The sequence below is a fragment of the Rhodnius prolixus genome, unplaced genomic scaffold (genome assembly GCF_049639745.1).
Source record: "Rhodnius prolixus isolate KJV_2025 unplaced genomic scaffold, Rpr scaffold_4, whole genome shotgun sequence".
NCBI lineage: Eukaryota > Metazoa > Arthropoda > Insecta > Hemiptera > Reduviidae > Rhodnius > Rhodnius prolixus.
Window position 1 is genome coordinate 32133275 of NW_027411614.1, and position 23814 is coordinate 32157088.

The window sequence follows — 23814 nt, forward strand, 5'->3', positions numbered from 1 at the left end:
TTTATCAATGATTTCTGGAGTAGTAACCTCAACAGGGCGTCCAGAACGTTCAGCGTCACTTGTGCCCATATGGCCACTCCAAAAATTTTGAAACCACTTATAAACTGTTCTAATCGAAGGTGCAGAGTCACCATAATGTTTATCAAGTTTCTCTTTAGTCTCCTGAGGCGTTTTGCCTTTCATAAAGTAGTGTTTAATCAACACACGAAATTCTTTTTCGTCCATTTTTTGAAAATCACTCGACTTCCTCGATTCAAACGAATGCCAAACACAAAGAAATAGACCGATCTGGCTGAAACTTGGTGTGTGTTCTTCCAAGAGATGCTACTAACTAAACATAACCTCGATACGCGCCAGTGGTGCTATCTCTCTGACTTTGCACGGACTTTGAAACGACCCTCGTACATTATTTAAATAAAAAAAATCCGACAAAAAAGTTTTAATCATTCTAAATTAGTTAACAGAATACCAGATTAAGAAAAAGTCTAGTGTAACTGTGAAAAGAATTAAAGATCAGAGATGATTCCAAAGTCAGAAACGACAGGTTTGAAGGAAAGAGATCTGCATAAGTAGATAATGAAGTTTTAAGTGTTCATTAAAGACTCGAATGATTTTCAATCATTTGAATTCTATCAATTATAAAAGGAGTTATCATAAAATTCTGTCCCGAAAGGGTTTTTCTATTCAACAGAACCACGTTCAGATTTCCATCGACAACTAATGTACGAATAACAAAGAGATATAATTTATTAAACAAACTGTGAATTTCATTGCAATGAATTAAAAAATGCTTGGCAATACGAGGTGTGGCTATTAAATAACGAGACTGATGCTGCTATAGAAGAACTATGCATGAGCCAAATCCTCACGACCGACAACTGTGTAGCGTAAAGCCTTCTCTTTCTATTGCAGCATCTCGTGAGAATGTAGCATCACGTGTGTTTGTAGAGAAATCTGTCTGATCGGAACCGTCTTTTGTGTAAGAGGTGTTAGTTTCGTTTTGCCGAAAACATTATACTAAATATGTAGTAGTGCTACTGAAACTTATTCTTTTATTAAAAGAAGTTTATGGCGATGAATGTTAATCACCTGCGCCAGTTCTTGAGTGGTTCAAGCGTTTCCAAGATGGCAGAGTAGACGTTGGAGATGATGACGGCCCGAAAATATCGATTATAATTAATCAACATTATTTCTTTGAGGTGCTTGCTCAACTCCGTGAAAGAGTAAGGAAAAAACGACCCGATTTGTTAAAGAACAAGTCATGGGTTCTCCATCAACGCGCCGGCTCACACTGCATTGTCTGTCAAGACGTTTCTAGCCAAGTACAACATCCCAGTTTTAGGCCATCCGCCTTATTCGCCTGACCTGGCCCCATGTGACTTTTATCAGTTCCCCAAAGTCAAAACCGCATTAAAAGGAACACGATTTCAGTCCGTTGAAACTGTGAAAGAAAAAGCGGCACGCGTCATACAGGAGCTAACAGAAAAAGACTTTCAGTACTGTTTCGAACAATGGAAAATTCGCATGGAGCGTTGTAGGGATAGGGGAGGGGTGTATATTGGAAGTGATAATAACTAAATAAGTTTAAATTTAAAATAAAATGTTTTACAGCAATAGTCTCGTTATTTAATAGCCACACTTCGTATAGTGCCCTAGCGGACACATTGCATACTTATTAAGCAATTATTTATTTATTTAATTATTAAAAACAGGAAAGCCATTTCTTTAAGCATTGATCATAAGCTTCACTTAAACTCAATATACAGAAGTTGATAATAACTTCAAGTAAAAAAAAATATTTATGGTTTCTTCACCTCCTTGATTTGTCCTAAGAGGAAGATCATGTGGTCTGATATAGTAAACTCAATCAAAAAAAAAAATCAGATTCAGATTATTTGAAATAATGACTTTACCTGAGGTACATCTGACAGCACAGTGGAAGTGGCCCTAACTTCTGATGTTACTACCCTTTGCTCTTGTCTAGTACCAGAATGAGTTGTACTTCTGGCGACAGTCTTCTCTTCAACCTTGATGAAGTACATGAAAAACAACAAAACAATTAAGTGCCAACAACGATTTAAAAAAGGTATTTATACAAAATAAGTATTCTTTTATCTCAAATATGCAAAATTAGTACCATTTTATTTTAATTTTATTAATAGAAAATTGACAAAACAAACCTGACTGGTTTTTGCATTCGTTCCAAGGTCCTCTGTCGTTGTTGCTCTCCTAGTCGTTACGGCAGTGGCCGTGACGTAAGGACTAGCACCAGTATCATCGTTCTCTGTCTGTTGTGGTGCATCAGGTTGTGGGTTGCAATTAAAAACAAAAAAGAAAACACTCATGCACTAATTCTATTTTTTCGTGAAGTGCTCTCAAATTCTTAATTTTTAGATTAATAATTTGGTCTGTTATCAAAAATATTATACGACTCGTACTTAAATTGAAAACTATGCCATCGGACACAAAGTTCAACAGAACTAGAATAGAAAATCATAAAATGGTTTAAAATTTAATACTTAAAAAAAAAAATTACTTACTCGAAATGAAAAAGAAAACGTGTAAATGTACATACTTAATGATCACATATCAATGAAAGCTTTTGTTAAAGCCATGCAAGTCTAGACTACGATGTAGATTTTATTGTAAAAAATAAATAAATAAATAAATTATAAATATATTTCTTCAAGCATTAAAAATAAAAAATGGCTAAGAAAATAAAAAGGAAAAGTATACTTCTCGGAAATTCAATGGTAACTGTAGCCACAAAACTATGCTATATTTTCTGCCATATTCCCTATCCCTTTTTTAAATCACAAATTTCATTTTCAGCTTTAGCTAGAGGCGTTAGTCTAATTTTGCTAAGGTGATTTATAGTGCAAAACAAAAATATCGGGGAAATTGACCGATACTTATCCACTGCCCGAAGTTCAGGCACTTTGCTACCAAATATTAGAGGGAAGGATAATTATGCCATTGGACACAAAGTTCCATTCATTCGAGGAGGAGGTTTGAGCCATGTTACAGCTCCACTGCCAAGAGCTGCGTGTACCGGTGCCTACGTGAGCTTACTGCTTTTTCATTTGGCTGATTGACTTCGTTTTTTTGTCATTAATAATAATATTTTACAGCACTTGATTTGAAGTCCCTTCTTGATTTGAAACAGCAGTTCTTCCCCCTTCTTTGGTCCCGATTTCCTTGATAAGAGACTGACGCAGTGGTAAATGATTCGAAATTAGAAATTAAATTAAGAAACCTTAGCTGGAGGAATAATCAATAATGCATCGAAACTGTTTAGAGAAGGAATATGGCTGCCAAGAAAATTTTTCAAAGCTTACTTACCGTATCGATTTGTGTGTTCAGCGTCGTCTCTCCAGATGTAAGATCCTCTATCTTTTCTTCAATATCTCTTCTCACCTTATCCCTATCCATCACTACGCTTTGCTTAGTAGTAGTCTTAACAATTTTTGGTCCAGAAGAAGAAGTGGTTGTCGAAGTAACAATTGGTGTAGTGCCGATTACTCTTGGTGCATATTCAGAGGCTCTTTCTGCATCGAGAAAAGCTGCAGTAGGATTGTATACAAATCCTCCTCTTTCTCCATAAACAGCTGAAGCATGCGTTGGTTGTTGCGGTGGTCTTGTTTCACCATACACTGTTGGTACAGGTGGTGGTGATGTTACTTTTGATGGAACGGTTGTTGTAAATGATGGACGTTGTTGTGTTTGGTGTTCAGGTGTACTCCACAACGGTGCTGTTTCTTTAGATTTCTCTACAACCGAGGGTGAACTCTTAAAAGTTGATAACGTTTGTCGAGTTACATCTGGTTGGATGGATGTTGTTTCTCCTTCTTTTTCCAGAGCTCCTAGTGGAGATACTGGAGGCATTCCCCAGGAATTCATACTAGCTGGATCCTTATCATCTTTATTTTTTGAGCCTTCGTCTCCCCTTTCCAATCCTTCTTGCAATCTATCTTCTCCCTTGGAACTTCCAACCAAACTTGCTGAAACCGGAAGGGTGCCTGTTTTCGTGTAATTGCCTGATAATTCCTCTTCTAATTCTCCTTCTTTGTTTTTACCACTTATTATCTTACCGGTCTTGTCTTTTCTAGGTGATAATTTCCAATCCTTATCTTTTTTCTTTTTATCTTCTTTATCTTTGTCTTTCTTTTTCTTTTTGTCGCTATCTGCTTTGTCCTTATCCTTTCCTTTATCGTCCTTGTCCTTATCTTTGTCATGTTTATCTTTCTTCTTCTTTGAATCGTCTTTGCTACTAACATCCTTATCTTTTTCCTTCTTTTTTTTTTCTTCTTCTTCTTTATGTTTCTTTTTCTTTTCTTCTGACTTTGGTGAAAGCTCTTTCTTTCCCTTAGAATCTGACCTTGGTGAAGATTCTTTATCTTTTTTAAGACCAAATAGAGATCCAAAGCCGCCTGACTTTCTATGTTTAGTGGTATCATCAGTTGCCTTCTTTACATCCTTAACTACATCTACCTGAACCTTTTTATGTTCTTCTTCGACAACAACCTCTGGCGGTAAACTGTTCTTAGATTCCTCTTCTATCAATCTTTCACTCAAACGTTTATTTTCCTCTTCATCATCAACTTTTACAAGTTCTTGGGCATTTGGTGCGTAATTAAAAGCAAGCCCAACACCAACCTTCACAGGAGTTGTCTGATTTTCTGCTGCACTTTCATCATCTTCACTTTGTTCTTTCTTAGCCTCATAAGAAAAGCCTTTACTCGGACTAGACTTTTTCTTTTTCTTTTTTTCCTCTTCCGTTTCAACGTATCTGTATTCTTTTACTACTCCCAATTCTTCCAATTTATCTTTTTTCTTTTTGCTATCTTTGTCTTTATTTTTTTGATCTTTTTCTAAAGAAGATTCTTGATGTTTGTCTTTTTTCTTCTTACTATCCTTATCCTTGTCTTTGTCTTTTTTATCGGCTTTAAAAACAGACATTCTATCTTTGTCCTTGTTGTCTTTTGTTGGACTTACTTTATCCGGACTCTCTTTTGATGTCGGAATGGCTTTAGTTGCCATGATTTCTTTTACTCTTCCATCATCTTCTTTGGCCTCTTTCACTTTTTTTGGTTCTTTAATCGTTGCAAGCGGCGATTTCTCATCAGCACTGCGTTTAGGGTGTCGAGAGAAGATGCTCCCGAAAGTAGAAGTTGGAGACTTGAAAAAAGAGAAAAATCACTACAGTCAGCAACATGCAAAAAAAAAAAAAAAAAAAAAAACAATTCTACTAAGCTCGCTCACGGAAAAAGTAGAAAAAAAAATTAAATGTGGTAAATTATATAACATAAAATCATACACTTACAAATAAATAAATAAATAAATAAAATAAAACAGAACAAAAAAGCTCGAAACACTCATATAACGAATTTTCTTTCACGTAGAAGTGGTTTATATTAGGACAGAATGCCTACTTTGTGACTGTACGGAACATACTGTGCAATTACAAAACAGTCAAAAAATTTTTCAAACAAGTCTTTAGACGCCAATAATGTTAGATTTTATCATTCTAGAAGCTTCTTACAGCTCACTGTCCGGTGATAAGATAGTGTAGTCTATGAAGAGAGAACACAGTCCAGAGGCCGGCAGTGCACTGAAAAAAGCTCTAGGCGCCAATGATCTCAGATGTTGACGCGCCTTAAATTACAAAAAAAACTAAGTAAATAAATAACATAGAAGTGGAAATGATCACGTTAGTACTGAACAGAAGAAATGACAGTTCAATGTGCTGACATTGCGTCCTAATAAAAAATACATTAGAACAACCCTAACCCAATAAATACATGAATAACCTTATAAGATAGTAATGGTATGTGAACAATAAAGTTTTTATAACGTAAACTGAGGCTAATTTGCCCTTAAAAAATTACTTTGGCCCAACTAAAAAAAAAAAAAAAAATCACAAACATCCGCACTGAAAAAGAAGGTAGTAAAGAGTGGGAAACTGACTCTTGCGAAATTTGCTTTGTCCTTTTTTCGGAAACTAAAATCTGTCACAACACAATGATTCTTCTTGCCCCGGTAGGAAAATATCTTTTATTTGTAGAGTATACATCGACTAAAAAGTCACAAGAATTAAAATAATGAAGTCAAGTAAAAAAAATCAACCGGCATATTTCTAATAAGAATTTATTTAGCCATTTAAAAAAAAAAAAAAAAAAAAACTTAATGTAAGAAATCGATAATTCTGGAGTCCAAGTAGTTCAAAAGCCTTATCCAGCAATGGGAACTTTCTTTCATAGACTTTTTGGAAGAAAATGACACTTTCTGGCTCCCACAAGCAAATTAATGCCACAACAGAATTGGAGCATTTCATTTTTCATTGGATTTCGAGCAATTTGTTCGCATATACAACGTCTAACTGAAGAGAAATTGGCAGATATCCTACCCGAACCTCTTTTAAAGTACTCATTCAATTACTAGAATGTAGCAAACCTAAACACTAGAAAAAACAAAGCTTAGGTTTGCCAAGATGCCTTAAAATAATAAATCACCAAACTAAAATTACTATAAAAAAAAAACTTCCAATTACGAAGGAAAGGACTTGAGGTACTAACTTTAGATTTACTTTTCTTGTCAGCTGGTTCTTCTTTCAAAGTATCAATTTTCTGTTGGCGATTTTCCTTTTCTTCATCAGATTCATTGGCACCAACACCACTAAAAGAAAGAAAAATGTTAAACAACCTTTAATCCACTTCGCACTGTTAAAATTGTTCATAATATTAATTATAATTATATTTTTTAATTTAGACGCTTTAATACAAAGATTCTCAAAACTTATTTCGTCTGCCTCCCACTTTAAGAATCCATTAATTTGTAGCGCCCCCTATTATTTTTAAATTTACATCTTAAAAATCACAATCACAATCCATTACTTTTAATTTGAGTCATGTAAGTCTTATGCTGTTTCTGAGTTCAAACTTACATCTTGAATGAGACGGTTCTGATGATAGTAATAAATAATATTTAGAAAAATTTTTATCCAAATTAAAACAAACATTTTAATTTAAATTTTAAAACTAATTTGTAGGATGAATCTTTAACAGGCTTAATAGTATCAGTCTCAAATTTACTTAAAAACAGCCGTGAGTCACCGCGTTCTGTAACATGCAAACGATTTCTAAGCAGATTAGTAAGCAGCGTTGCCACTGCACTAAATCCACGTTCGCACAAAGACGACGATGGGAATGATTTCAAAATCTTTGAACAATTGACCACAATCCAGGAAACAATTGCAGGATAGGCTTTATAACCAAAATTAACGAAACAGCGAAATAATCGATGTAGGTTAGCAAGTACGCAAGTTTTTGATTTTAGTTTAAAATATTAAAAAAACACAAATCAGTCCTTCCTTAAACCCTATAACATTATCGCATTCTAAAACAATATAGATTTGGAGGGACTTGGCGAAATAGGGGAAACTTCCCGGTGGCTGGTCGGAAAACAAGCTTGGTTCCGTTTTTTAACTTCTCTTACTTCGAAGAGACTTGTATTGTAGAGTCTGCGATCGTTTTAAGGTTTCGCTATAAAGTTTTCATCGGCAATACGCATTTTGAGGTCTCTTTGGGTCTATAAAATTGCTTTTTAAGTAACTGAGTATGTGAACACTCAATTCAAAAATGAAAAATAACCGGAAACTGTTGTTTATTTCACTGGCCTACCACCATAGGACTTGATAGCGATAACTTAGCGATGAAACTCCTTGAGAAAATTTACCGATTAAAAGATTTTTTTTTTTTTTTTTTTGAGATTTTCTTCTCAAAGAATCACGAGGGCAGTGGCGCTTAAGACTTCTAGGAAGATCGTCAGGTTGTTCGAGATGAGAGATGTCAGACTAAAGGATTCTGATGTACAGAAAGGTGAATGGAAATTTTATTATTATTATTATTGCGGATAGAGGCTACATCAGACAGGAAAGGAATAGGTAAGCTCCATGTAGAGTCTGACCTTGCTAACCTCTCCTCTGATCCTGACCCAGTAATCTCCCAAAGATATATGCAGAATCTCCTTAAGAGTTAAGAAACATAGTATCGTAGAAAAATTAACTAGCTCTTTTAGCATATCCACGAAGAGCTCGGAAAAATCCCATTCATAAAAAAGCAGTAACTGCGCTAACAATATTCCATAATATCGAGCTTAAAAGAAGGGCGCAAATGATTAAAAATAATGTATCTTATTTCGAGTTATATGCTAACAAGGTAGAGCTTAGTAGAAAACGTTATTTCCTTAAATTCAATTAACTTTGATATTTTATCTGTGATCGTGATTTTAAAAAAACTAAAATATATGAAAAAAAAAAAAATCACAAACTTGGAATCTGCTTTTTCTTTCTTAACCTTCTTGATGCCTTCTGTCGGAAGTACAGCCACACCACCAGCTGGGCGCTAAACATTAAAAAATCAACGTATCAGAGAAATATTTTTCAAAATATAAAATTCCTGAGCAGTGTAATTATTTTATAACTGAATACTTAAAACAGCAAACAATACACAATACACGTGCGTGGAAGTATAGTCTGAAAGTAAAATTTAAATAAATAAACATGCTTAGCAAGCTTGGAAGCACAGCAGTGTTTATGTAAATACAAATAGCAATACTGGAAGGAAAGTGAAAGTTTATTTTAAAAGTTATTAAAATACATGATCAATTATTAAAATAATTTATCAATTAATTTCACCTTCCACCAATCACGAAAAAAAATATGTGCTTAAAAACAAAATATAATTTTACTTAAACGAAATAAATAAATTACAAGCATTAATTTAATAATATGTTTTGTTGAACATACAAAAAAGCTTCCAAGTTACTACTTTAAAGTAATTTTTACTGACTTAAAGAAGTTGATATAAATACACCAAAACCAGTAACAGAAATTTCACGTTTCGGACTTTTCTTCATTAAAAAGGGTAACTTTTTGTTCCACAGAATTTTGTCTGATGTTTTTATTATAAATTGACTTAATTATTAAGTAAAGAATTTCAGATGTTCAAATATTTATTTCTGTTCCCACTTCTTACAATTTAATAAGTGAACCTTATAAGGTATTCCACTATAGTGAAAATGTTAAGTCGGGTCGAAAACGGAAAATAAAATTATTTCTATAGCGTAAAATTTCTTTGTTTTTAACACCTATTAAAATTTTGACTTCTGATAGACGTGTTCAAGTCCGAAATTTGATAATCAGGCTATTGGCATTCAGGAGAATAGAAAGTGAGCTTATATTTACATGTTGAAGGTTTGTATATCTAACATGACTCTTAAGAAAACTTCTGGACTTCTATAGATATTTTCATTTGTTGTGTTGGCTGCAATTACAAGTGATGCCGAGTCGGTTTCTATAAGAAGTTTCATCTTATTTATTTATTTTTTTTACTGGGAGTTAAAAAAAATGTTTATATTACCGTACCATATCACTGTTTTATCCTTTAAATTAAAACCACGTTTTAAGACAGTTTGTTTTTATTTTTGAATGGTAAATTTTCGAAATATGACTCTAAAAATTTTAAAACAGTGCACGATTTGTTAGCCTTTCATGGAAGTCAATTAGTAATGTAACCATTTTGATGTTACAAAACTTCAATAAGCCATCTGTAATAATTATCTTCTCTCCTTTGCGGCACAATTCTTGATCTCTGATTCCCTTATTCTAAAGAGAAACTATTATATTTAGTAGATGACAACGTACAATGTATCAAAAGCTTGAAAGACGAACCACCACTTGAGGAGAAAGACAAAACAAGACACTAAACTGATACAATAAAATTTAAAAATTAAAAACAAAAAACATGTCCAATGCTTAAAACACAATGTCAACATAAATTTTTATTCTTTTAAAATTTATGTAATCATTTAATATACAACAAGAAGAAAGCTACGGAACTTATCAAAAACAAAAACAAAACGAAAAGAAAAAATATGTTTAGAGTGCATTATTGGTTTGCAAACCTCTTCATCTTGATTTGTCTCAAATTCTCCCTCTTGTGAACTAATAGTACTCGCAGATGAATCAAGATCCTAATTTAATTGAACAAAGAAAAATTTATATATATGCTGGATTTTTAAATAATAAGAATTTGTTATTTCACCTCAACCACATAATTAACGATTAATTACAATTTTTAAGCGTTTGCATGGGCATCCAATTTCAGAGAATAGTTTGTAAATTTGAATATCTGAAATCTACTAGCAAACATATTAATACGCATGTCGGATAAAATATAAATGAAGTTGTTTAATAAAGCAAAATCAGTTCATTAAGTGAATGCAATTGTATTAAAAGTTTTACTTTTGTAACAATTACCTCACCCCATCAAGTGCGCATCTAAATAATGATTATCTGATTTTAAATCGGATAAAATGGTGTACGATATTAAAACTGAGAAGATTGGGAGACAAAGTTCTTTAGAAAACCTTGTGAATCTAAGTGCAAACACATCAACCGATGACAAAGTTGTTTTCGCCTCGTAATTTACATTTAATCTAGTTCAAATTTTATAGAAATATTTAAGTACTTAATTGTGAAGCAAATTTTTCTCACTCTGTAAGTATGTAGTACCTAAGTGAATAATAAATTTTACATGGTCTTTTTGTATATATCAAGATATTTTTTTTTACATACATGTAAGGATACATGAGGACAAGAAGCGTTGAAAATAGCATAATTTCAGATAGTATTTTACTTTTATTACTCAAGATTGCCACTATATCCATATTTCTATCTTCATTATGTGGCTGAAGTTTTTAAACATTATTTCATGAATATTTTATAATAAATTATTGACCTTATCTTTTCTGTGACTAGGGCTCGATTCAATTCCCGGTATTCGAGTAGGAGGATGAGACATTGTGTGACGCTTAGAATCTTTTGATTCATCGGCTGCATTTGCTTGATGATGGCCAAGTGCTGAAACGAAATTTCAAAACTATTATGAAAAGCAATTTAATTAGAAATAAATATTTAGAAAGCAATGTAAAGTAATTCTGTCACATTATAACAAGAATTCTTAGCGTGTTTTTAGAAGAAAGGACCCTAATTAATTTTGTAATGTTAACCTTCAGTGCTCAAAATATCTCAGAAATAGCTTGAGATTTCGAGGTAAAATTTTCGATAACAGTACCGCTGGATGTAGAGAGGGAGAACGACATTTAATGACCAAACTTCGACAGCAAATGTAAACTTTGAAATACAAAAAGAGTTTTATGTATATATGTCTTCCTTACAAAAATAAGGGGAGTACTTTTGCAAAAAGTGCACAGTTCTGTTATATTTATCTATTTACCTCTATATAATACATTAAAAAAAAAAAATAAACAAAATATAAAAAAAGAAATGTAAAGTGAAAAATAGAGCAGTTGTCTGCAGTTCCGGGCTTTTGAACTATTTATCACTCTACTTATTATACATTATATTATAGTTCATTCATTTTTCAGTGAGAAAATAATAAGGGCTATTAAAAGTTCATATTTGTTCAACACATTAGAATGGTAGATTACAAGTCAATTTACCTTCCATACTTCTGCTACCTATTTTTGGTCCACTAAGACTTCTCAAAAATGATGGTGGCTGTCTATCTATTGGAAGGCGTTTGGTTTCATATTGTGTTCTACCGGAATACCTAAATCTAGAACCGAGTCTTGGCATTAGACCTGGTTTAGCTGTGGATTCAGGTGTCATCAGCCTTAAAAAATACAAATTAATATTAGATAATAACAAAAAAAAAAAGCTTATTTAAATCATATATTCATAATATTTTGACCTGCTAATATAACAGAAAGCAGATATAAACAAAAAGATCCAAGAAAGATGCCTAAAATATTAAGTACAATGAATTCTAATGAATTTATAAGTTTTTACCTGAAGAATGTATGATGTTCAACACACACTTTCCACAGCTTCTTGGCAGCTCTGTGGCTAGGTAGTTTGAAACCTATCGTGGATTCATACTGTTCAAATTCTCCTGGTCTTATTTTGACATAAAAATGATTTCTCTTGTAAGAGATTTTCAATATTTTTGGCCAAGCAAAACGGTTGATCCTTAATCTAAACAAATTAAACAAGAATTAAGAAAGGTAAACAAATAAAATTACCAAATAAAAAAAACAAATTAAAACTTTTAATTAGTAGAAGCCCATGTCTCATTGATACACACATGACTCATCATGGTTCATAGATTTATACAGCAACCTGGTGCATCTGAAGATTGGTCAGGTCCCATCGCTGATTGCAAACGATTGGAATAATCAAACTCAACCTTGAGCACTTTACTCTTTAAGGCTTAAAATATCTAGTCCTCTCGACACCGTCAGCGTTTTTTTTATAACAATGCTATAGAGCAGTGGTTCTTAATCGATGTTCCGCAAATATGGTCCAAGTGTTCCGCGAAATTTCAATTTTAAATGTATTGAAAATTAGAAACTTAAGAAAGATACGAAAACAAAAAATCGTTCCTTTTTTTAAAATTTGAATTTTCTACTACCAAAGTCATAGTCTTTTACAGCATTTTTCCAGCGGAAGTGAATAAGTGATGAGCAAAAAAGTTCATTTCAATAATGAATCGCCACCCACAAATTTCTCATTAAAAGATTTTTTTATTATTATTTGTAGCAACGTACTTTTATGTTCATTATTTGATTAATTTCATTTTCAGAATTTATTTTTTAAAACTATGTAATAACTTATCCTTTTTAATTTTAATTAATACATAAATATATCTTTTTCGAAAATTATATTCGATTTTTTATTATTCACTAATTTTAAGTTCTTGCTAAATACCGAATTTAAAATTTTTTAATGTTAGTGTTCCGCGAGAAAAATATATCTGTCGCTTGGTGCAAGAAGTGCCAATGTCAAAAAAAGGATTACAAGTGTTCGTCCTCTTTGGTTTACCTGGAGGGGGGAAAATATTGATGCAAAATTTTGACATTGGCACTAGTACGTTTTAGTAACTCAGTTACTACTTTGAAATTGACTTCGGCACTCCTTGCAAGAAAAATTTGGATGGTTAATATATCAAAACAGATTTTTTACCCATTTTTACCAAAATCTGACATTGGCACTTCTTGCACCAAGCCACAGATATACATAATTGTGTTCCGTGTCTTTGAAAAGGTTAAGAACAACTGCTATAGAGAGTTCCAAATTGGAAGAATAAGTAAATATTTTAAAAATTCATTTAGTAAAATAAAAGAAGATATAACATTTATCCAAACAAATAATAATCTGACAGTAATCAATAATGACTGGGAAGATACATGCCTAAGCAGATTAAAAATCATTAATCATAAGAGCTATTAAGTCGGATTAACTGAAAATTTATGTTTTGATCTTCCCCATAACAAGAGATAAAAAAAGTTGTTAGAGAATAATATATTACATAAAATGAGAGGGACTTGGGGCTTAAACGCAACCAAATATTAGAAAAATTAAGGTTTCCCAATAATACGCGGTAACAAATGTACTTCCTAATTTAAGCTACATTTTTTATAAGGAAATTTTAGCAACTGATTATCATTCTCTAACACTTTCAGCGGCACAAATGCATTATGTCTGAGAAACTATGCCTAGTTTTGCATGACTTACCTAGACATCATACCTTTATGTGTAAGGAAAAAAATACATTAGCTTTGTTTTCCCCTTTTCAATTTGAAATCATTGAGAAAAATATTGAAAAATTATATTCCATGAACCATGATTTCAGTAAAACACAAAAATATATAAAGTAATCTACTTACTTATCTCTGTAGACGACCAACCCTGTACTACACACTCCTAAATTGATATCTACACCTTCAGAATCTTTAGCAGGATGTATATCAATACCGTACATGGCAAGTTTTTTAGCATTCTCAAGATAATGAAGTTCAGCTTCCGCAGGTGTTTGGCCTCTAGTAATCAATAATCATATTATGATTTTTCTCTTTAATCTTCTTTCTCTCTAATAAAACATACTAATAGAATTGTATAAAATCTTACTTGTGTGTCTTGTGTAGTTCCATAACTTTAGATTCTAATTCAGGTGTACGATGTGGTGAGAATTTAAACTCGGATAGGTAAGATGGATCAGTATATTCATCGGCACAAAAATCACCCAGTTCAGATTGTACCAAATATGAACCAAGCATTGCATGTGTTACAAACGAACAGGGTAGTCTAAAAGATGACATTAATAAGATAAATAAAATTAGGTAAATATGTACATAAATTAGGTACTTATGTACTTTTTGGAAGGTATTGGGGTGAAATGATGTAAACTTCAATAAGGGCATAAAAAGAATATAAAAATTCACTTACTTTTCACTGAGAATATCGTTTCTAATTTGCAAGCAAAGCTGATACCTATAAAATAAATTTTATTATTGACATGAAAAATATAACATTAAAAATAATGAAGTTTTATTAATCAAATAAATCAGAAATCTATAACTTATTCTTTCATTCTTTATTTATTGATCGTCATACATAAATACATAACCGAAAAATAAATACATTTCTCACAAATGGTAAGCAATTGGGTAACTACTTTTTAAGTAAGAATATTTCTCTAAACATTTTAGATCTTTTTGTTTAAAATTAAGTAATGAAAGCTAAATAGGTTCACAAATTCTAGCTTCAAACGAGTAGTTCCAAACGCAGAAGGTATGTGTGGAATGTAAGAGCTAAATGGATTTATGGACTTATGGATTAAGAAGGATCTTGTGCTCGTAATTTAACATTGCATTAACCCAAATTATAAATCAATAAATTGATATTAAATTACAATAGTTAAGCACGCTTGCAAATTTACAAAATTAACACTATTCGTAATTTTGATGAAATGATTGTTAAGAGAATTGAATTCAATTGGTTCCAGAAAATAAATGAAAAGTGTGAAGTATTAAACTGCTGAAAATGAGTTAGATTAAAAGTAAAAAAAAAAAACTTAAAAAAAGAAAAGAATAATATTAAAGATTACCTCGTTATGTCTTCTTGTAGCTGTGATGGGTCAGGCGGGTAAAACTTTACTTCAAAGCTTAATTTCCAAGGATCACCTAAACATAATGAATTCAACTTAAAAGTTATTCCAGTTTTTAAAGAAATACTTCTCAAATAAATTATTGATTTTAATAAAATTCTAAATCAAAATATGTAACCAATACAGCTCTTTCACAGGTATTCGCACAATTGTAGTTACATTAAACAAAAGAAAGGTACCAAAGTTTGATTTTACCTTTATTCCACCACGTACTTTGTACTGATTACCAACTACTAAATGTTTTATTGCCAAATTGTATTTAACTCTTTAAAAAGCTATAAAATCTCAAACTTCGTAACAAAATATCCAAAATTAGCCTATGAGCAAGGCTCTGTTTCTAAATGTACTTCACAAGTTTTGTTCAAAAATTGCGACAGTGAAAGAAAGCTTCATGTTATCTCGAACGGCCCACTGTCCTCAGACACGGTAGCTGATGTAACCTTCGTCTAAGAACAGGCTAACCACCAGCTGCTCCATGACATTAGCCATTAACTTAATTTCCCATTTATTATAACACAAAATAATACACCCTTTTATTTAGTGTTATTATTGATTTGGCTGCCAAAGAATAAGAATTTCTTTAAACACAGTATTAAAACTTTTACAGTAATAAAATCTTGAGTTTCTTTTAGCAGAGGTAAGTTCAAGTTGTTCAGATTTCCAAAAGCTTTTAATTGGTCTTACTTTTGCTTGTTGAAGAAAAGTGCCTAAGCTGGCAGAAAATGGCTAATTTATACTAAAACATTTTACATAAACATGCATTAAAAGAAAGTATGTATTTATTTCTCAACGATGTCGTTTTATGCACCCTATTATACACAGGACTCTTACATCGTTTCCAGCTTATTTCAGTAGGATGAAACTGAGAAGTCACTTATGTTGGTGCCTCTTTTAAATGACACGGCGTCTTTTCATTTTTCTTTGTATGCACTTTTTCTTTGAAATAAATAAATAACCAATTAGGGATCTTTAAAAGATGCAGTCTCCAGCAGTAGGCATGTTCCATGTTTCCAATTTTTGCCACAACTTCTTTATTTACCTGTTGCAATTAGTACTTTTTAAGTACTTGATTCCACTTGATATAAAGAATGTGATTTCTTTGTGAATTTTGTGGGCTAGATTTGAATATTTTCCCTTCATCAGAGTCCAAACATATTTGTTTTATTATATGTTACTTTAAGTAATCATAACAATCTATATCATTGGTATTACTTACTAAATGGTTTTTAGATTTTGTTATTTCCAAGTAATTGTTTTAGATAGCTTTTGCACCACTTGTTTATATATTATTTGTTTATATATTATTCTATTTAGCCAGAGCTAAATTACATTTCTTTTCCTTTTAAATCCTAAATTTACCGTTCTCAACTGAACTTCTTAGTATAGAGTTAAGATGATTTTAATAGGGCGGCCCTTAAGGCCTACGCCACTGCGACCCCTTTGGATCTATTGTGGCTCCCCCCACTCTAGAGCTCGCCCTCCAGACACGTCCGTTTAATCAGACTCTTAATTCTGGAGAGCGACTCTTTTGGTAAAGCTTACAGGCCTTGGTTTTACCTCCCCGAGAAGTAACATCCTTAGCCAGACAAGCCTCTCAACACGTGCAGTGCAGTTTCCTCCTCTTCCTGACAGCACCTATAAAGGCTATCATCTGCTAGGCCCATGCGATACGATGGGTTTTCTGAGCCTGCAGTGGCCGGTTAATAGGCCTACAATTATCCTTATAGCCCCACGCCCTTGACGGATTAATTCTGCAGTCAGCCTTGGCGAATAGCCCTTAATGAACTTCTTCGCCTGTCTCTGCCCTGTGGTGGCAAGCCATCCACTCCTGAGACCTAGTCTGCACCCATAGTTTAATGGCCGCAGTCTTAAGACACGTGGAGACCCGAAAATAGGGCTCCGGGCCAACGAAGTGTCCCGCAGAGCCTTCCCGGGCCAATAAATCTGCCACTTCGTTTCCTTTTAGTTTAGAGTTAACATGAGTTATGGTACATATCATAACAGATAGATTTACAAGCATGTCAGATGGAAATGTTGCTAGACTGACGGCTCTTTCGAACAGCCTTATGAATTTTATTAGCTAGTAAGTATAACCCTCTCCACACCATTTCTACAAATAGTTGTGGATGATTTCTAAGAAGAATATTATTTAAGATACTTTAGATGTTAAATATTTAACTTCTTAAAATTGTTCTATTAATAAAATATGTAGCTAATATTAAAATTTGATCAACTTACTTTTCAAAAATCTTGTAATTCTTTTGTCAAGTTCGAGCCAATTTCTAGGGTCATTTTTTTCTTCATATATTAAACCAAAATAATCACGTTCCAATAGATTGAGGTGATCGCAAACCTTCTCTAAGAGTTCTTCGCCTTTAGCTTTACGCTGTAAAAATAAAAAAAATGAGTTAACAGAAATAAAAATTTAAGATTCTTCTTCCACACCAGAAATGAATTATCTTTTTCATTTTATCCATCACAGTACGCATGTTTATTATATTTTTGACCGGCTTAGGGTGTTCGTCCATCATCAGAGGATTAATTAATTAATCAGTTTGTGGTAGAGGTTTCATTTTCACTTAGGTTTCCGCCTCGCACTAAACATAGTCTTTGCTGTGAAGAATAAAATCAAAGTTACTATCCAGCACTGCAAACATAACTACATTTTCATAATACATTGAAACTCGAGTAGTTTAAGGTATGCGTGAAGTTTAGAAAAAAGAGGATGGAGAAAAATTCAAGGTTTGTTTTAAAGAGCAAGCTACTTATTTGTTTGCAAAACTCATTAGTTATGTTATCTTAAAAGTCTTCGTCTTTTTAGACCATATACTAATTTAATTTTATTAAACGACGAATGAAAAGTTTGTCAGCCATTTAGGCTATTAGTCCTAGTTTACTATTTTAGAGTTTCAGATTGGCTAGCAAGTTATGACAAGAGGATAATGCAGCAAAAGAAAGACAAGATACTTTAGGGTTTTTCCAACAATTCTGGAAGTAAAACCCAAAAAGAGTTCGAGTTAAAACAAAAAAAATACATAAATTAAAAATAAATAATACAAGGTATATTCAGAAATATGTCTGCCTAATCAAATATTAGCAACAATATAACAATTATCGCGATAACACCACACCCAAATAAATAAATTACACAACACAAAATGGATGTTTATAAAAAAAAAATAACGCAAACATAGAATAATACAACCATATCAATTTATAATTTTTAAACAGTCTTAAATTTTATTCAACCATAAAGTAGATTAATCAATAAAGAAAAGACGTAGGAAGTATTTCATTAGTGACAGCTAGGCTGAAATATGTATTATATAGCCTGTAATATATACAACCTAGTGTAGGACCAATTTTACAAGGTTAGGTTCAAATGATGAATAAACCGTTTTAGGAAGCTCTAATGTGTTTGATATTTTTATTATACATAAACTTTCTCTATAAAAGTATCAAATCTTTGAATATTACTTAATTCTTAGTTAAAACACATAAAAGAATTAAATGTAATTGCCCTTGAACTTCTTTATCTATTAATTAACAAGTTAAATACCGTATATCTACAAAAACTATTTTTATTCTTATTTTAGCAAAACATTTAATATACGTTATTTATAACTCAATAATATAAATACAGGGTGTTCAGCATAAGACTATCGTTACTTCGGGAGGCGATTCTGGGCATCATTTGCAACAAAAAATTCCATATAAACTATGGCTCTATTCGGCTCCGTTTTATAGATATTTTTAATTTTATGTTTTTTTCTCAAACTATTATAGCTAAAGCAATTTCAATTAGCTCATTAGAAAGAAGGTATTTAAATTTCCTTTTAAATAAGCTAATTTATATTTTAAAATAATAATATTATGTATTTCACTTTGTGCTTTTTAAAAAAGTAGAAACTATTTCTTATGTTTGGGCCACAAAGTGCAATACTTAATATTATTATTTTGAAGTATAAATATAGCTTATTTAAAAGGAAATTTAACCTTCTTTCTAATGAGCTTATTGAAATTGCTGTAGCTTTAATAGTTTGAGGAATATAGGCAATTTTTTGTTAAAAAGTAGTAACTCCTTGAAAAAACATAAAATTAAAAATATCTATAAAAACGGAGCCGAATTGAGCCATAGTTTATATGGATTTTTTTTTTGTTGCAAATGATGCCCAGAATCGCCTCCCGAAGTAACGGTAGTTTTATGCTGAACACCCTGTATATATAAGACACATCAACATTTGAGGTTACTATTTTAAATAATATAACCCGTCGCTAACATTGTTATATGTATAAAAATTAAGATAATCTTTTTAAACAGATAATAAAATATAGATATACAAATATATACAATACATTATTTATAGAAAATAAAGTAACAAATAAATTCAAACATTAAGTAGCAATAATAGAATTGCGAAATTAAGAAGACACCTTTATGAACTGAACCCATAAATACTTTTGAACCTGACCCATAATGTAACGTTTGTGAAGCAGAAAGAAACGTAAACATTCTTTCACCTTATGGCAAGACTGTTTGACTTCAGATGTTGATGCGCCTTAAATCATAAAAAATAAAAATAACGAAATTTTTGGACTTAGGAAGGATGAAGAAAGAAGAACAGAATCTGCAAAAATGAAAAAATTAAATTTTATTTGTAGTACTAGGGCACATGCCCTTTTCCAAGTTGGAAAATTTCGCTGTTGCACAATTGCTTAGATTGGCAAAGGGTATCTTGGACAGTAGGAGCCGGATAGAAGATCCAGAGTTGCAAAAATCTGCAAGATGAATTGGGATTAGTGTTTACAGAAGATAGGAGCAAAAGCTAGAGAAGCTGCTAAGATTCCTCGGTATGCGAAAAAAGAAGAAAATAAATGAATTTACCAATATATATCAATAAAACAATCATGAACAAATTCTTATATTTTACTTGAATCAAGAAGGGTCAATTCAAACGTCGTTATGGTGACCTAGATAGTAAATTTACAAACAAAAACTACGCGGGAAATGAAGTAGAGATCTTATTGTCACAAATATTAATGTCGGGGGCGGTGTCTGCTGCGATAGTTTTAAAAAACAAATTACGGAGTCATCAGCACAACTTCTCAACTCCGTCATTAATTCCCACACAAATTGCGTGGCCCTGACTCCACAGTAAAACGGCCTTAATAATAATTAATCAGGGTTTCCCTTATTAAGATGGAAACAGCTAGAAGTAGGTGTAACAATAATACTTTCAATTTTGTTCGTCAGTTTTGTTCTCACATTTCCTATTTATTGTGTTGGTATTTTTTTTGGACTGACTGCGCCTCGATGTGTGAAATTACTTTGGGACCGATTACTCTTCTCTTAAAACCTCAATAGGACAAGTGGATAGAACTAGCTCTGGATAAAGACTGTGGCTAGTTTTCCAATTCATACCAGGATAACTTACATCAGATTAGAGTAGCACAACCCGGCTCCCCATCTTCAGTCATGAAGCCCTCTGAGATCTACCTGTTACTAATCTCTGCCATTTATTGTTTATTTTATAGCTTAAAGAAATCATTTCCCATTGTACGAAGGGCACTATTTATACGAGATGTGTGATAGCTGGCATTGTCTTGATGAAAAATGATCCGACGGCGCTTGTTTGTTTTCCTTATTTCATCGAAGACTTCCGGCAAACAAATGGTTGTGTACCATTCAGAATTGACCGTTCTACGTTCCTCTAAAGACACTGTTGCCACATGACCAGTTTTTCCAGAAAAACAGGCGACCATTTGTTTCGAAGTTCTTCGAGCGCGAACAACTTTTGTTGGATTTGGTTCATCCAACATCCATACAGTCGACTGCTGTTTAGTTTCCGGCTCATACGCATATATCCATGATTCGTCACCTGTTACAATCTTATACAAGTCTTTTGAAGCACCGCCATTGTATTTCTTAAGCATTTGTTTGCACCAATCGACACGAGCATCTAGATTTTGTCAGATTATGTGGGATCCAACGAGAACAAACCTTTTTCACGGCTAAATGATCATGCAATATTTTATATATACTTGTGGAACTAATGCCTAAGTTGCCTCAATCTCACATGACGATCTTGCATTATTAGTTTTTGCACAGCATCAATGTTTTCTGGTACAACAACTGATTTTAGACGACCTTCACGACTTTCGTCGGTGAGCAAACGACGACCACGATTGAATTCGTTATACCAGCGTTTCACAGTGGCAAAGGATGGGGCTTTATCGCCAAAAGTGGAAGTAAGTTGATCGATGCATTCCTGTCTTGATAATCCACGTCGAAAGTCGTAATAAATCATTGCACGAAAATTTTCACGAGTTAATTCCATTTTTTCGCTGAGACAAAATTTTCTAGTGACTGTAAACAACACAAATCGCGCTCAAATAACAAAACGTACTGAAGAAGGTTATGGTCAAAAATGTCAAACTTTCAAGTGGAAACGTCAGATAGCACCTGACAACACTCAGTGTTGCCAAGGCTCAAAATATAAGTAGTACCCCTCTTAAACATATTCTTACAAAATAATATTATTGAAAATTACTGTGTTGTATTCAAAATGAAAGAATATTTAAAAATGGAAAAAGTGATGCATTTACTTTTCGAAACAAAACCTCACCTCCACAAACTTCTCGGTGAGCCCCTGTCATTCAACATTTGGTTGCTAATTGTTCATTTAAAACCAATCACCCAATGAGACGTAATCTCCATAAGATGATCCCCACTTCTATTCATAAATCAGCTAGTTTAAGGCAAATTGTTCCAAAAAATGAAATATGGTTTAATCGAAATTCGAGTTACCTAAGAATAGTAGTTAAGAAGTGACAACTACTGTTATAGTTCAGTCTCGATGAATTCATAATCATGCCAAAACTATAAATTTTAACTGTTCAAGATGGAGTTGCAAAGTCATAGCTCCTGCGACTACGTTAACCTAGATTATGCGCTTGAATATTTCTCTTCGATCGGCTCACTAACTACAAAATTAACATTACAAAACTAAAAGAGTGCTCTCAGTAACTGAAGTTATAAACGTATCCTCCATGCGCATAAATATACATTTACCAAATTCACAGTAAGCAATAATTATGAGATAAATACTCCCAGTTTAAGTGGATGATTAGTTAATTTTTTTTAAAACTTAAATGAAGTAAAATTTTTCTAAAAGAATTATTATTCCTTTCTGTTAGTGAGAAGTTAAATTGTAGTAATTTTTACTAACATCCAACTGTACGTCCAAAGTGGTTCCATCGAGGAGGATTACTTGGGCTAACGCCATCTTACCCCTCAACGCCTTTTTGGGGGAATCTTCCGGCCTCACCTCCTCTGGCATTCTAAAAATAAAAATGAAAATAAAAAATCAATAAATAATAATTAAATTAAATATTTTTTAAAAAAAATTATTTTGCCCAAGACAAAAGTGGGTGATTTTTAAAAATTGTAATGTCATTCAATCAATTAAAAACAAACGAGAATTTGCTTTTGACAGGATAAAGTTATTGTTTACCTAATATCTTTAAAAATTTTTTGAAACTTCTTAAACTTATTCATTAAATTAACAATCGCCAACATTATTCAATGTACACAATTTATTTTATCTGACACTTAGCTGGACCTTTTTCTGGGATGGCTACTTATATTATTTATCTAAAATATTTATTCAAATCATAGAAAATATTCTTGGATAGAGGCTTAAATAAAGTTAAGAGTAAACTAATTCCAATACATATTATTAAAATTTGATATTTAATTTTTAATAATGAAAAGGGATGATTATTTTCAAATTTTTAGTACGATATGATCCAAGTGTAACCTACGAGGGTCGTTTGAAAAGTCCGTGCAAAAATAAAAACTACTTAATTTTTTGGGGTAAACCTTTTTTATTTTTCAATATAGTCTCCTTTTAGGCTTATAAACTTCGTCCAACGCTGCTCTAGTTTGTTGATCCCTTCCGAATAATAGGATTTGTCCAAGTCTGAAAAATAGCCATTCGTTTCTGCAATCACCTCCTCGTTTGAATAAAATCTTTTTCCCGCCAGCCATTCTTCATATTGAGGAACAAATTGTAGTCCGAGGGAGCCAAGTCTGGAGAATAGGGGGGATGTGAAACGAGTTGGAACCCTCAACTGCTGAGGTGTGAGCTGGTGCGTTGTCGTGATGGAAAAGGACTTTTTTGTGGGCCAATTGTGGGCGTTTTTCTTGCAGCTCGGTTTTCAAACGGTCCAATAACGATGAATAATATGCACCTGTAATAGTTTTACCCTTTTCCAGATAGTCGATGAGGATTATTCCTTGCGAATCCCAAAAGACAGTCGCCATAATCTTTCCGGCCGAAGGAACGGTCTTCGCCCTTTTTTGGCGCAGATTCCCCCTTGGTAACCCATTGTTTAGATTGTTCTTTGGTCTCAGGAGTGTAGTGATGTATCCATGTTTCATCCACAGTGACGAAACGACGCTTAAAGTCCTGTGGATTTTTCTGGGACAGCTGCAAACCGTCCTTGCAACACTTCACACGATTTCGTTTTTGGTCAAGCGTGAGCAATCGCGGCACCCATCTTGCGGATAGCTTTGTCATGTCCAAATGTTGATGCAAAATATTATGTACCCGTTCATTCGAGATGCCCACAGCGCTAGCAATCTCACGCACCTTCACTCTTCTGTCATCCATCACCATATCATGGATTTTATCAATGATTTCTGGAGTAGTAACCTCAACAGGGCGTCCAGAACGTTCAGCGTCACTTGTGCCCATATGGCCACTCCGAAAATTTTGAAACC

The 23814-nt window shown here is 32.8% G+C and overlaps 1 protein-coding gene across 5 annotated transcripts in view; it reads right to left on the reverse strand.

The window, feature by feature from the left end:
* Window positions 1–23814, reverse strand: part of cora (erythrocyte membrane protein band 4.1 like coracle) — an 83594-nt gene that overhangs the window by 6443 nt on the left and 53337 nt on the right. For 4 of the 5 annotated variants that reach the window (XM_074131059.1, XM_074131057.1, XM_074131054.1 and 1 more), the window contains 15 exons: window positions 22259–22370; window positions 17268–17415; window positions 14970–15045; window positions 14309–14353; window positions 13991–14167; window positions 13750–13902; window positions 11873–12058; window positions 11524–11696; window positions 10800–10921; window positions 9964–10032; window positions 8329–8402; window positions 6576–6675; window positions 3343–5178; window positions 2181–2288; window positions 1914–2027 (listed from right to left, as the gene is read on the reverse strand). In XM_074131059.1, coding sequence (XP_073987160.1) covers window positions 1914–2027; window positions 2181–2288; window positions 3343–5178; window positions 6576–6675; window positions 8329–8402; window positions 9964–10032; window positions 10800–10921; window positions 11524–11696; window positions 11873–12058; window positions 13750–13902; window positions 13991–14167; window positions 14309–14353; window positions 14970–15045; window positions 17268–17415; window positions 22259–22369 — 3492 coding nt within the window. In that variant the 5' untranslated portion in view covers window position 22370. The remainder of the gene's footprint in view (window positions 1–1913; window positions 2028–2180; window positions 2289–3342; window positions 5179–6575; window positions 6676–8328; window positions 8403–9963; window positions 10033–10799; window positions 10922–11523; window positions 11697–11872; window positions 12059–13749; window positions 13903–13990; window positions 14168–14308; window positions 14354–14969; window positions 15046–17267; window positions 17416–22258; window positions 22371–23814) is intronic. The other variant, XM_074131058.1, reaches the window with a different exon arrangement.